This window comes from Scheffersomyces stipitis, chromosome 3 (assembly GCF_000209165.1).
Source record: "Scheffersomyces stipitis CBS 6054 chromosome 3, complete sequence".
In the NCBI taxonomy this organism is placed as follows: domain Eukaryota; kingdom Fungi; phylum Ascomycota; class Pichiomycetes; order Serinales; family Debaryomycetaceae; genus Scheffersomyces; species Scheffersomyces stipitis.
Genome location: NC_009043.1, coordinates 724,936 through 739,489, shown reverse-complemented (window position 1 = coordinate 739,489; position 14,554 = coordinate 724,936). Strand labels below are relative to the sequence as shown.

Below are 14,554 nucleotides of genomic sequence, written 5' to 3'. Positions count from 1 at the left end.
ATGGACAGAGGAAAGGGGAACATCAAGTCGATTGATGTTTATCAGGGCTTTCTTCAAGAAGATATTAATTTGTGAAGTCTGCAAAGGTTAAAATATACGTTATAACTTTGATATGAGCACTAACAGTCTGGTAATCTAAGAAACAAAAGGGTAGTGTTCATTACATTTGGAGTATAGTTAGTGAAAAAAATACAAAGGTTCTTCGAAGACCAAATTAAAACGAAGCCAACCGCTACCAATGCAGCAGGGTCTCTGGCTCTTACTGGTTTGGATCTTCTTTTTACTTGATTTAGAATAGCACGTCATCAGTGCCGCGTCATCGATGGTACTGTCACAACAGCCTCTTATCGCGCTTCATTGATAAGCCTACATGGTCTCAAATATGAATCTGCATAAGAGTGCCACGGTGGAAGAAACGTGGCCATGTTAAGTGAAATATTCAATTATGGTTGGTGAACTCACAAGATATCACCGTCGGAGAATTTCTTCCATATGAATGGGAAAAATAGTGTCTTAGGCTGGGTTGGGAGCCATGAGATGGGTCTTAAGTAGACGTTACGGTTTCAACTACATCTGGCCAGTCGCTCTCTTCTCAATTGAAGACTCTATCTTTTGGGCCCCTTGCCGACTGACTAAATTTAAACATTTCTTGGTTAGCAATTGTCTTGAAAAAATAAAATAGACTTTTGACATAATTCTTTTGCCACTCTTGAGCCTCTGAATTTGAGGTTCTGAAAGGGGAACAATATTTCCACCAGTCGCATAATACTTGCTAAAGTCGCCTGCTACGTGAACTATGTAAATGTAAGAACCAAGCATTTCAGCAAAGCAAGTCTTTGGTTGTAGTCTGTAGCTAGAATTGTGAACAAGAACGAGTTCAATGGACGTTTACCAATTCACAAGCTCTGTGCATTTACGCTTCTACGATCGCAGGAGCCCGAATGTGTGAACTGTGACAAACTGCGTTTTTGGTTCATGGAGCCTGTAAGAGGGACTGCTTCCTGAAAATTCTTTGTTTCCAAACTGAATAATAATAAGTGCCACATATTCCAGTCGGTACTTGAAGAGACTATTTTCCGAAATTGAGGAATAGTGCTAAGCGTATACAAGGTACTTGGTAAATGTGATGATGGTAACGGGACGAGCAAAAGTCAATGTCATTGTTACGGGAGCTCAATATAAGATGTCGTGAGCGCGTTTGGAGCATCAAGCGAGATACACATGGGTACATTTATCAACCCAAATACTATAAAAAATAGTTTAAGTAGCGAGCCATCTGCTCTTCAATTGGGCGTCTAATTACAACTTTCTACTTCTTGAATTATTTGTACTGCTTTGTGTTCCTGGGCGCGGAAGATATTTTTGGCATATTATTATATAGCAAGAATCTAAGACCAATTCTCCTCACACAAGTCTATATTAAGAACTTTTCTCGATTTTATTTGATTTTATTTGACTTCTTTTCCACAGCTTACTTTTCACTATATAGCCCCATAAGATGCGTGGCAAATACGGTAAGCGATACTTGGTTGTCCCCTTGCTACTCATTCTCTTCCTTGTGTTTACCTCTCACAGCCACCACCAAAAATTCGCGAACTTTACAGCTTCTTTAGCAACACACAAATCCACAATTAAAGAACCATACGTCAAAAACATATTCGTTGACGAAGAATTCAACTACACCAAGGTCGAATATGTGCTGAATAACCAAAGAAGCAATGGTAATATTCCTGTCAAGAATTCTCCTTTTGATGACCGCAAAACTAGACCTACAGTTCTCATTGTACTGACCATTGCACTGAACTCAGGCTACGGGGAAGGAAGAACCTTTGTAGACTTTTTCGATACCATCTCCACCTTGTATCAACATGACACACACGACATCTCGCTTGCTTTCCTCATTAACAGTGCATCCGAATTCAGTAAGGTTGAGACAATTTTCAACACGAACTCTTCTATCTACGAGAATCCAGCACTTCGAAAAGTTACACTTTTGCTGGCTCCGTTCCTTGAGGAAAACTCAGGATTTTCCAGAGATCAAAGACACAACGACAATGTTCAACGCTTGCGCCGTCGTTTAATTGCCAGAGCCCGTAATTTCGTTCTATACACTGCTTTACACCAAGAACAGTACACCTTGTTTCTTGATGCTGATATCATCAAGTTGGACCATTCCGATAAAGTCATATCCACATTTATCAACTCCAAGAAAGACATTATTGTTCCCCGTATCATTCGTGATGGCAACCAAGATTATGATAAAAATTCCTGGAGAGGACAACGTACAAAGCCAGACGAAAATCAGCTCGAAAAGATGGATGATGATAGATGGGAACAATGGGATTACGTTCCTCGTGATGTTCCAGGAAAAATGTACCATTTCCAAAACTATGTAGACAACAAGAACAATGAAAGAGAACAGCATCTACATGAATTCGAATATGCTGTACCCTTGGACTCCGTCGGTGGAGCAGTCTTGTTTGCCAAATCTGTCATCTACAAACAGGGCGTCGTATTCCCTACCAACTACATCATCGGTACTTCCTGGGATAGATCTGAAGGTTACGATGGTATCGAGACAGAAGGTGTATGCTATATCGCCAAACCGTTGGGATATCTCTGTTGGGGTTATCCAAATATTTTGGCATATCATTCCAGTAATTAATTTAGGTTTCGCATTAATAGATTTCTAACTTGTTCTAACTTGTAGAAGCAGAGACTGTTGAATTAATTGTAGGGGTGTTGGTATGCTGACCACTATTCCAATGTCTCAATCTGAAATATTCTGTCTTGATAAACTATTTAATGATTGATAAATGATAATTGAAAATCTATTATTAAAATATACATGCTATTATCTATTTACTTTATACAATTCAACATATATACTAGAGTTCACTGATCCACTGCCAGACGTTCATGATTTCACCATGATCCTCAATTAGTTGAGAGGTAATGTTGGTGTTTTGATCAACCTTGCCTACCACTTGTTGCCAAAGGTTGATTCTGCGCTTCAAGTTGTGCTCGTTGGCTAGAATCAAATCACGAAGTTGGTTGGCTCCTATATACGCATTGATCTTCCCACGAACTTGGGATGATAGCTTAGCTTGGTGCTGAAGTTTGTGGATTACTTCCTTGTAGATGATATCTACCTTCAATTTTTCAGTCCTATGAACTTGATAACGGTATTGAACATACTTAACTACCAAGAAGATTGCCACAAATACTATAATCCGATACTTGTACTTAACCAACGAGCCCACTACACTGTTTTGGATCTGACATTTTAAGCTAAGGTTCGATAAGGACGCTGATCGAAGAACCTTGTTCGTGTTCTGGTCTTCGTCAGTGTGGTTAGAGTTAGCAACGAATTCCGGGAGTGGTACACTTGAATATCCCTTCTAAAATCTTAGTTAGTATGTTTGTCTTATTAGTGGATCAACTGATTGTAAACTGAATACTGTCTTTTGTATTCAATCCCAATTTCTGATTCTCAAAATTAAACTTGCCTTACAATTACTTCGGGTTCCTTTTCCAACTCAATAATAGATCTCTGCCACAATTCTTCAAATTCTTCAATAGTGATGTAGGGAGCTTTCATAGATAACAATAAATCGTGCAAGTCGCCCAATTCAATTCCAGCTTCTTCGTTATTGGTCGACTGGCCACATTGAACATTAGCATTCTTGCTTCTTAATAAGTCCAACGCTACGTCGATCATGATTTCCAACTTTTCTGCCTTCTTGGAATCGGGAATACATTTCTTATTGTACGGCTTTAAGAAGTTGTCCCAAGGTTTGAATTCAATGAAGTCTTCAAAACATCCTAATTCAAGGTAAGGGAAGCATCTTGCATGGGAAGGACATGGAACACATTCTGGCTTGAAGTTTGCATCCAAATAGTTTCCAATAGTTTTCAAGATGACGTTGTCAGCATAAGGAAATGTCGGCTTGTCAATCTCTTGACCACAGTAACCACTCAAAAATGTCTGTTCTCTGTACCAGTAACCAAACAAACCGGCAGAGACAATAACAATCCATGTGAAGAATGTAAAAAGGACAGGAGTCAAAGGGCGGTTCACTTTTACCTGTTCAGGATGTGACTCAAGTTCAACTTCTTCTTCTTCTTCACCGTGTGCGTCAATTTCAACTTTGATTTCTTCATCATCTTCTTCCTCAACATCGTCTTGTTCTTCAATCAACTCGTTGATCTGTTGATTGATAGGGACAAGCCTTGGCTTAGGTGTGAGAATATGGTGATGACTTTCTGGGCTCTTTTTAGAAGTAGATGAAGACTCGATTCTTGGAGTAGCAATTACAGGAGCTAAGCCTTGAACAGCAATACCCAATTCTGAAGCCAATGCCATGTCTATAGAAGCAGTTTCCTTGTTCTTTATTCTTTGCAATTCTTGGTCGAAGTTTTGTACTTCTTCTTCAACAGTCCTGAAAGAGTTATTAGTGACGTCTTTGGAACCAGTTGGAGAGTTAACTATTGATGCAGCTTTAGGCGACTTCTTTCTGGTTGAAGTAGTTGCTGACTTGACTGCGGTCCTTATAGATGGTGTAGTCGGAGACTTCGGAGTCGTCTTCTTTATCTTGGAAGCAGATTCCTTTTTGATAGATGCAGATGAAACAGTTTTTTGAGTAGATTTGATAGGTGTATTCGGTTTTTCTGACTTCACAGGTGTCTTGACAGACTTAGGTACTAGTCCAAGAAGCTCATCGTCATCATCTTCGTCGAATATCGATTTTGGCTTTGTCTTCTTAAGGGGAGAGAGCGGAGCCTTATGCTGTTCAAGTTTAGGGCTCCTAGGACTTCTGACCGATGGGCTCTTCGCTTTTGGTTTCTTGATAGTCTTCGGAGATTTCTCATTTGTTAACGACTCGTCAGCCTTGGTCCTCTTTTCTTTCGATGTAGGACCCTCGCTCTTTCTCTTCTTTGCTGAAGAAGGACTCTTCACAGACGCTTCCAGAGCCGGTGATTCCGCTTTGATCGATTTAGATGGAGTCTTTTTGGATGGAGTAATTTTGGAAGGAGTCTTGACATCTGGGACAGCTCCACCTTCAGCTTTACTGTCTGAATTGATTGATTCTTTTCCTGAGTTTTCTGTCACTTCTAATTCCGATTCCTTTGCTACTTTTGCTTTCCTCGATGTCTTTTTCTTCTTGTGCTTTTCCTCTGAATCTTCAGATTTAGTCTCTGCTGACTCAAACTTCTTGCTTGCTTCGGCAGCATCAGGAGTAGCCAGTTTGACTTCACGGTTGAACAACTCTACTAATTGGGCCTTTTTGACGTTGGAAGGAATACTGACATTTTTGTCGTTCAAAATTTCCTTCAATTGGGCTACTTTTAAAGTTTTCGGATCGAATCCTGGATAATGTTAGTACTATTTGAAAATGTATGTGTGGTTCCTCTTATGAGTGAAAAACTCAGAAATCCGCAAAATTGTTGCGTGCCAACACGTATTTGTATTGAAATCACTAACCTTCTTCGAGATACTCTTCGTCCTCCATTGTTGGTGGTAATTCTAAGCTTGCAAAAGAAGAACTGGACACATTTGTTAATGTTTATGTTTTTATTTTTCCGTGATGTTTACCCCAGCGTTTTGTGGCTGGCAATTTTGTTGGTAAAAAAGTGCGCAAAAAACAAGTCAGCCAAATCGAAAATTGAAAACGAAATGCTCAGGCGGTCCTTGGGTCATGTAAATGTAGGTGGCAAAAGGCAAGCAAAAATACATGTGACAGTGAAAGAAATTATATATGAGCAGATGGATACATCTGTAATTTAAACTTTGGCATGGCGTCTCTTTCTAATTTGAATATGCAAGAGAAAAACCCAGGTGCATTTAGGCGCCGAATTTGCAACTTGCAACCATGCGACTATAACAATTATGTGAGGAACAAAAACGCCCAATGTATGTGTTGTATTTCTCTGTACATACGGAATTAAAAAGTAGTTCTAAGCTTTTCCAATGCCCTTTTTTAATTTCTATATTTGTTTATTGTCGTTATTCTATACGTATGATAGATAGTACTCTACTATACTATGAGTTCTACGTTGATCGTTTGTCGTCTGCGAAAGCCATAGCCGACTCCTCGTCCATAGAATAATGCTGATCTCCTTTCACCAAAGCATATTTGGACAGTTGCCATATCATCAAGTCGTTAGCTACTAAGTGCATTGTGATTTCTTTGACCCGATTAAAGTGGTCTACATTGTCGCTGTCAAAAATTTCAAATATTGTCAGCACATTGCGTGGGTATATCCGCTCAAAGTAAAACACGTAGTAGTAAATGGCTACAAACATAGTGAACCACACAGCATAGAGCAATACCAGTGATGCCAACTGCCTCTGGAAGACTATAGCCGTCTTTCTTTTCTCGTTTTTCAATAGAATCCTCTCTGAATACAATAATAAGATAGCAACGAATAGGAGACCAGCTCCAACCGGATATGCTATTGGGAAGAAAACATCATGATAGTAAAGTTCACTGATAGTTTGGTTATCATGTCCAGTCAACAAGATATTGTTTACAAGATTGGTGAACGTAACGCCTTCAACATCCATCACTGTGTTTGTGTATGGTTCAAGGAATGTTAACACGTAAACCAGCAGCAGATAGGCAGCCAACCAAAGTGCAAAATATTGCAACTTTTTCTTAGAATCTAAGAATCCGAAATTGAAGAAGAATACTCTGCCAAGAGTAACGCCCACCACCACAAATAGAATCATATAAATAGGGCCGATTCCCGAAAGGAGGAATCTACTCAACAAAGCGATTGCAATGTTCATCACGAAATAGGTCAAGTAGTAGACTTTGGCTCGGGAGAGTTTTTCCTTGTTCCAGCGGAAAGATTCAAACACATGGATCACCGAAAGAACCAACATTAGTACCTTTTCACGATTGAACCTTACATGCGACAAGCTTTCTTGAATCATTGCATGCCCTGTTTCGAGCGAAGCAAGGACTCGGAAATTGTTTGGCAACCTGCCCGAAGGCATGTTTAATACAGGTACGTAGATGCAATATATTCCATTGGGTTCAATAAGTTTGTATGCTAATGGGAACTCCGCTCGGGAGTTGTAGTAGACAGATTTCGGTTTTTTGAGTTTGTCAATGTTTAGCGAAAATGTAGATACCCCAGTTTTTTCGTTGGATACCTTCACATATTTAATGTTCTTATAGTCGTGGCTGTAGTCGTCTGCAAATGTAAAGATATCAGGCAAATTTGTCACGAGGTCAAGTTCCTTGTGATTGAATATGATCAATGGGAGTGAACCCTCCAGCCTATCTAACGACAATCTGAGAGTCTGGGGTTTCTCCACGTAGAAGCAGACCCCATTATTCACGTGGTTGAGCTCAAAAGGTGGAGGATGGAAAAGCGAAGATAGGAACGCTACAATATGCAAAGAAAGAAGCTTCATATAAAGGCATGTAGTCAGAGAAGATAAAGAAAACAAAGAAGAGAAAGAAGAAGAAGAATCACCAGCAAAGCTTTTCTTTTAGGAATTCCCTGAAAGAACCAAGTTTAAATAGAAACGCGAACCAATATAGTCTTGGCTCTGCTAACTAAAAGATCAAAGATTACTATAACATGTATTTTTATGTGCGTATCAACTATGTGGTTATTATACTGAATAATAACTTCCACATGGGACTCCTAAAGGCAAATACGAACTTCAACCAGGCTTTTCTAAACTGATATCAATATTTTCAGGAGTTCCATTTCATGTCTTGTGCAAACTCGTTTTTAAGTGTCTTACCAAGACAAATTCCTCATGGAAAGAGACTGGAAATTTCAGTATTCTACTGAGTCTTGATGATTCGAAATAAGCCGACAGCACCACTACAATTTAAATAGACGATCTCAATATAGACGCCAGTCCACTTAGAGACTAGTTACTATTTCGGTTAGGATATGTACGTCAACTTCAATAAATTTACGAGTCAATTTACGGGGCTGGAGTTCGTCTTGTATGTATGCCAGACGCTGCATGATTTCAAATGGATATATTCTTTTCAGAGATTTCGAGATTACATTGAAAAATATTGTTTAAGGCAAAAAGTGGTGAAGAGTTGCTTAGACTCAAGTTCCAACACGTTTACTTATTAGCCAACGAATTGGCACCAGCCTTTTGAAATTGGATTAAATAACCGAATTACTGACTTCCAGAGACAGAAAGATAGTATCTTGTTTCGATCGCATGAGAATATATCCATAATCTTTTCAATCAGCGAGAATCTGTTGCCTTTTCCATTCCTGCTGTGCTTGACTAGAAAATGTCTATATCTGGAAAGCTTGTGGAGTCAGTTTTGCAACTGCAGTTGAGGTAACCCAGATAAATGAATCGAGCATCTTTTGTTGCCGTTCAATGTTAAATGGGCGGCTAAATAAATTGGAGCCTCATCATATAAGTACTTCTTAAATTAGAGCCGCCTGCAGGTGATCAAGATAGGACGGCGACACAAGATTATGATAGCAGTTAAAGGCACTACGGATGTATGACTGCAGGGTAACAGCATTTTAAATTGGGGCAGAATTCCGATATAGGGAAGTGGAACCACCGGCGCATATTCTATGGCAGTAGCGAAAATTTGCTTAAAATTGCTCTGGAGCTCTTTATACGTATTCAAATTCCTTTTCTAATTATATTTCGAGCTCACTTTTCTCAAGTTATGACGGGGCCAGCGAATAATATTCTGAGTGACCCGCTGTCAGAAGCATTTCCTCTTACAACCTTGTCCACACCACTTTCTCGACCAGCCCCTGCGTAAATAGGGAAGAATTAGTCCAGTTATGCAACTGTGGATTCCACGTGGGGATGGAGGCATCGTGGTCCACGTGGATTTCTTCGAACGAGTCTTTTTTCGATAACAAGCTTCTATATGCACATCCAACGAACCATCAAACCCTCGACGGATTCCGTCTGAACAGAGAAGGCAAATGGAGTTTTCAGAGTCCACAGACTCCAGAGCCTCTGGACAGAGAGTATGCTAATACAAAATAGATTGAATTGATGTGAGTAGTCAGCTTTTTCCTGCTGTAGAAAGTCAATTCCCGCATTAGCCGCTGGCGGCTCATTTGTCTTCATCTTTAGCACGTTTTTAGCCGCTGTCATTTACAAGTTTCTTCACTTACATTATACATTCACCTTTGCGTTCAATTTTGCAATTTTAGCTGCTGCTGTACTGGTATGGCATCTCTAAATCCTATATATTCACGGCAACCCCCACCATTTTTAATTTTTGTGCTCCACACCTGCCGCCGTATAGATTTCTTCTGGAGCTAGTCGACGTTTGTATCTGTTTCGTATAAATATAATTATACTGCCAGCGCCTTCTGGTCCAAGACAAACCAGGCTATAGCGATTGTATGGACATTTAACTAAGCCAACCGCCTATGTTTGCCAGCGGCAATTTACTTCCCCTTCAAAAAAAATCTTTTGTCTTTTTCTAGTCTTGGTATTATTTAACTGTGTACAAACTCATTCCGTGGAAGTTTACTCCTAATACTCCAGTTTACTACATATATAATTTATTTTGCTAAATTGCAGATTCTTTGTGGGATCGCTTTCACACTTAGAAGTTTATACTGTCACTTATACTCTACTCTGCTGATAGTGTACAGCTTCAACTGGTCTGCCGGCATCTTCGAGGAATCCTGTCCGCCGTGACTCAAATAGCACTCAGTAAATTTGCATTTTTTCCCTCCAGACGGGCGATTTCAGTCATCACTTCAGTCGATCCATAAATTAATTGAACCTACAGATACCAAAATTTGCAAACCCATACCAACATCTCCTGTGCTTCCACCATCTTTAACTGACCGTCCTACCACTTTCACATCCGTTAATCTATGAGCTTACTAGACACGGTGTCGCCGTTTCCGTCTCCCAACGAGAATCTTTTCAATAAATTCTCGCCCAAGATGACGACTATGTCCACAGCTACGACTCCCACGATGAGTCCGAACCATTTGATCACGTCTCCCAATATCACACTTAATAGTTCCAATAGCAATAATATATCATATTCGTCATGTTTAGCCACCAATACCATTTCACACGCTGGCTCTTCCAATATCGGTGGCCATTCACAAAATCTGTCTGGCTCCCAGTCGCAGAGCCAACAACCCTCTTCAAGCCTGGCATCTTCTGGACGTACACCATCTGATCGTTCAGACCGTAAACTTGCCGTTCCCAAAAGTTTGACATCACATTCATCTCCTTCTTCATCGTCTTGTTCATCATCCTCATATTCATCTTCTTCTACTAAGAGTAGTCCCTTGACTCAACACATTGATCCATTTCTTGCCCAGTACCTCAAGTCACCTACCATTAATTCTACTTTCACCAACCACCGCCTTTTTTTCCAGGCGCTCAATAGAGAACGGAAAATCAAGCTGATGGACATCTACCTGAAGTACTTGACGTTCAAACACACTAAGAACCCATACAAGAACGCCCAGACATACCAACAGTACATCCAGAGAAATGACCCACCCAAAATCAGGATCAAGTCGTCGCCCTTGATATCTCAAAAATATCAAAATTATCATCACCATCACCATGAGCATAACCAGAAAACCCAGACTTTGAAGAAGTTACCTTCCCCTATGATTACTCTTGAGAAAACGTTGCTGCCTTCTCCCAAGAGAAAATTTCCAGAACCAGTGCCTCAAGTCCAAGTAGTCAAGAAATTCCTTCCCCCACAGTTCATGGACTGTCCTACGGACGACTTAATAAACTTGATTTCGCGAATGTTGCTGTCCCTCATATCGTTGAATGATAAGTCTGTGCCCGAGTCGATATCTCACCCAAAGCCATCTTCAGCAGCTTCGACGAACAGCTTATTGACAAGATACCATTCGCGTACACCTCCTAGCATTTCTACCCATACATACTTGACAAGATTGAGTCAGTATAACAACTTCAACCCAGCAACGTTGCTCACAACCATCTATTACATCGACTTGTTGAGTCACCAATACCAGCCATTTTTCACGTTGAACTCGTGGACGGTACATCGTTTTCTTCTTGTAGCTACTATGTTGTCGCAAAAGTCCATGGAAGACTTCTTCTACACAAATGACCACTATGCCAAAGTTGGAGGTGTGGCTGTAGGCGAATTAAATTGTTTAGAGTTAGATTTCTTGAACCGCGTGGACTGGAGGTGTATTCCAGGAAAACAGCATTTGCAGGGTCAAGGTCAAGAAAAAGAACACCAATACTGCAGTATCAGATACGCGAAGGACGTCTTAGATCTCTACTACATCCAGTTGATCGAATTGATGGGTAGACACACCGTAAACAGCGATCCGTTATCGAAGCATATTCATTACTTGCCTCAGAGTAAAAACGAAAATTCCTCTAAAAATGCCGACGGTATTGAAATTGAACAGGAGGAAGAACAGAACGAAGAAGATATGGACGAGGAAGAAGATGATGAAGAAGATGATGACGACGACGACGACGATGACGATGACGATGACGATGATGAGGACGAAGTCAATTCAAGCAGCCAGGCTGTAGAAGATGAAGACGAAGAAGAAGAGGAAAGCAGAAACGGACTCAGGAAGAGTCCACTATTTGATTCAGACGGCTATAGTGTCGACGGAACTTCGTCACCACACTTGAAGAGGAAGTATTCCAACGAATAGCCATGTTTGCATACACAAAGCAAATCACTTCACCTATTTATTCCGCTGGATTTGATATCTAGTGCTGAAATTTATTCTACTATTTTTGTCTAACAATAGTTTGCATCTTTTAAAATGGGGTTTGTTTAGGTTAAATTGTTTTATACGGGTATAACATTTATACAATAAAATGTAACACAACACGGCGTAGAAGGTCAATTTGACAATTTGATTGAACTAGGTGTTCGAATTATGAAGTAACAGAAGACTTATGAATAATAGTATAATAGTGGAGAAAATTATTCAAATATGAAAACTGCATATCTTGCTTCATATTATCAAGGCTTTTTCACAGAATTCTGAACTTTTCCACATACGTCATAAAACTATAAAAGGCTGTCCTTTGGTGCCGTTTCCCAATGAGATACCAACACCGTTTCCACTTGTACAATACGCAAGTCTACAACAATGCTGGGGACACAAAACTTACGGCCGTACTAAACTGCATCATTTAACAAGTATTCGGAACGGATAATTCCTGGTGGAACCGTCTCCCATCTGGCAAGTTGCAGCAGCGCAAACTTTTATTATTATGATTACTCTGCCGGGCAGGAGAAATGGTAGCGCTCCGTGCCTCGTCGGAGATCACCAGCCGACATGTCCGTATTCTCTATCCAGTAAGTGGGACAAAAGAAGTTCTATACTGCCCCACCTCCGTAGTGGTGACAAGAATCGCGGACGATAAGGTTATCCAGGAAGTGTTTACGCACGGTATTATTAGCAAGTTCACACCTCTCCTATTAAGTGTGCAACTTGAAGAGCAAGTTGTGCGAAAGCCACTTCAAAGAAAGTTCTACGGAGAGATGGAAAAGAAAAGAGAGAGCTATCTAAAAGCATTGAACATTTTCAGCAAAGCAATTGTAAGTAAAGCTTTGGCGATGTCTGAGTTGTATTCAAAACTCTGAAGAGGATGTCTGAAAAGCTATTGGGGCACACAAGGAGGTTTGGTCGAGCTATAAAGTGGATATTCATTGGGTACACGATTACACTTTAAGCGTGTCACCGTCCTTGAATTTTGAGAAAACTGCGATTGTTTCTTGAATGGTTTCTTCGGATGCAACCATTCACGGGCCGTTCGTCGACTGCGAAATTCAAGCGCAAGGCTCTTTTTTCAATTCTGAATATGTGCTTGTTACTATTCATCTTGCTCCAATCGCTATGGCAGTTCTTTCTCCTCTAATTTTCGGCACAGTCTAAGATTCACCATCTTGCATAGTTACATATTTTGAATACTATGAAAGGCTCGTTATCTACTTGTTCAAGTTGGCCGGGAATTGCGGAATTTGACGCTCTACACTAAATACTATGCCAACAAGTTAGTCCCATACCGATTGATATAACTCTGTTATTTCTACCTATGTTGACTCTGAGCTTGTGGAGCTGTCTGTGCAACCTAAATATGAGTATAAACATACGCTGCCACTATTGCCGCAAATGCTGTGAACGGATTCATTTCTACATTTGGTTGCAGAAGCTGCTGTACTGCTAAGACGGGCTTCATTTAAGAGAGGTGCGAACAAAAACAATAATAATAATACTCTAAGTGGGAATCATCTGGAAAGATGGTGCACCCAGCTGCAGCACAAAACCCCTGAGTGTTTTTATCTACAGCGTCAGAATACGGAGTTTAAGCGGAGATAACTAACTGTCAAGCAGCCTGTGCAAGCCGCGCCCTGATTGTTCAGAAAATTGTCGTATATTCTGTGGATAAAATTCCAGAGCAGCATGCTGAGCTGATTGAGGAGTTGCGGCCGAGAAAGCGGCAATTTCATAAGTGCGTGAGTCACCTCTGGTGGTTCAATTGGCTTGGTAAATGGATCTCGCAACGCTATAGTGAGATTGAAGGGGAAGGCACGAGTAGGCGCTACGAGACTGAGATGTAATTTGTATGCTGAAGTGGGGCTGGCCGCTGTGAAAATTGGAAATCTGAAGACAAAGTTGCGAAGCTGCGAGCAAAAAATGGAGTAACGCTACCAAACTTTAAATGCGGTACAATGGTGGCCGTACCGGCTCGGGATCCAACACTTTGTGCTGATCCAGAAGGTTCCAGCTCGAAAAACTCTAAAAGGGTTCCCCCCCAGCGTCATTCGCCAGGACTAACTCCGCTGTATTTTGTTGGAGACGAATAAACCTTTACTTCGCGCACATATCCTGGAATTTAGACGTGCAGCGGTTCCATGTCAATTTTGAGGCAATAAGTTGACCAGATAAATGAAAAGCTTCTGGTGAAGCTGATGGAGCCGTTGGATCTCATGAAGTGGCGAAGCTGAAGCTGGTGCAGATCTTCCAGATTCAGACAATTCTGACTATGGTGAAGTCTACTATCGGGCCAGAGGCTTAAGCTGCTACCGGGTGTCGGCAAAACATTGAGCCAGTCACAGAACACAAAGCACAGACTAGGCTTACCGCATCTAATTCTTTTTTCTCTGAGCTTTTGCGTTCTACCATTAATAAAAGATTATTAATGTGTGGGCACATTTCAGCCATTTTACAGTGTAGTTGACTAATCTCTTCTGGACCTGGATCCGGGCCCAATGGTAGTAAGGGTAATGGTTCCTTTCTAAGCTTAACAAATGAACCAGAATTAGCACCAATCATCCGCACATTCCTAAAGCATATGAATCTGATCAGATGGCCCAATTTAGTCAAAGCAAAATAAGGAACAATACATGCATTCCTTCCATAGCCTTCTCTAGCTGTGGTTGGCGATGAAGCTCACCGTAAGCCCAAGCCAAAGTGCTATCTTTCGGCCGTGGCTCACGGTACCCCGTCCTATCCATACCATCCAAGATAAATTCGTTTCTTGAGGTTTTGTGCAATGGAGCTAGCGGCCGTAACCCCAGTTCAGGTAGCA

The 14,554-nt window shown here is 40.8% G+C and overlaps 4 protein-coding genes across 4 annotated transcripts; 2 read left to right on the top strand and 2 right to left on the bottom strand. All coding sequences in view use genetic code 12, as the record gives it.

Moving 5' to 3' along the window:
• Positions 1 to 1,498: 1,498 nt before the first annotated feature.
• Positions 1,499 to 2,665, top strand: PICST_30707 (predicted protein; the record flags this gene model as incomplete). The annotated part of the gene is made up of 1 exon (XM_001383736.1): positions 1,499 to 2,665. One exon carries the CDS (start codon positions 1,499 to 1,501, stop codon positions 2,663 to 2,665), a length of 1,167 nt encoding a protein of 388 aa, XP_001383773.2.
• Positions 2,666 to 2,834: 169 nt separating this feature from the next.
• On the bottom strand, positions 2,835 to 5,518 carry SRC1 (Spliced mRNA and Cell cycle regulated gene). The gene is made up of 3 exons (XM_001383386.1): positions 5,486 to 5,518; positions 3,515 to 5,370; positions 2,835 to 3,401 (listed from the first exon to the last, which is right to left on the bottom strand). The coding sequence occupies exons 1-3, from the start codon at positions 5,511 to 5,513 to the stop codon at positions 2,889 to 2,891; spliced, it is 2,397 nt and encodes a 798-aa protein (XP_001383423.2). The 5' UTR covers positions 5,514 to 5,518; the 3' UTR covers positions 2,835 to 2,888.
• Positions 5,519 to 6,052: 534 nt separating this feature from the next.
• On the bottom strand, positions 6,053 to 7,426 carry PICST_30705 (predicted protein; the record flags this gene model as incomplete). The annotated part of the gene is made up of 1 exon (XM_001383385.1): positions 6,053 to 7,426. One exon carries the CDS (start codon positions 7,424 to 7,426, stop codon positions 6,053 to 6,055), a length of 1,374 nt encoding a protein of 457 aa, XP_001383422.2.
• A 2,504-nt stretch (positions 7,427 to 9,930) lies between these two features.
• PICST_30704 (predicted protein) lies at positions 9,931 to 11,661 on the top strand (the record flags this gene model as incomplete). Its single annotated transcript, XM_001383735.1, has 1 exon — positions 9,931 to 11,661. The coding sequence occupies one exon, from the start codon at positions 9,931 to 9,933 to the stop codon at positions 11,659 to 11,661; it is 1,731 nt and encodes a 576-aa protein (XP_001383772.2).
• Between the last annotated feature and the right edge of the window lie 2,893 nt (positions 11,662 to 14,554).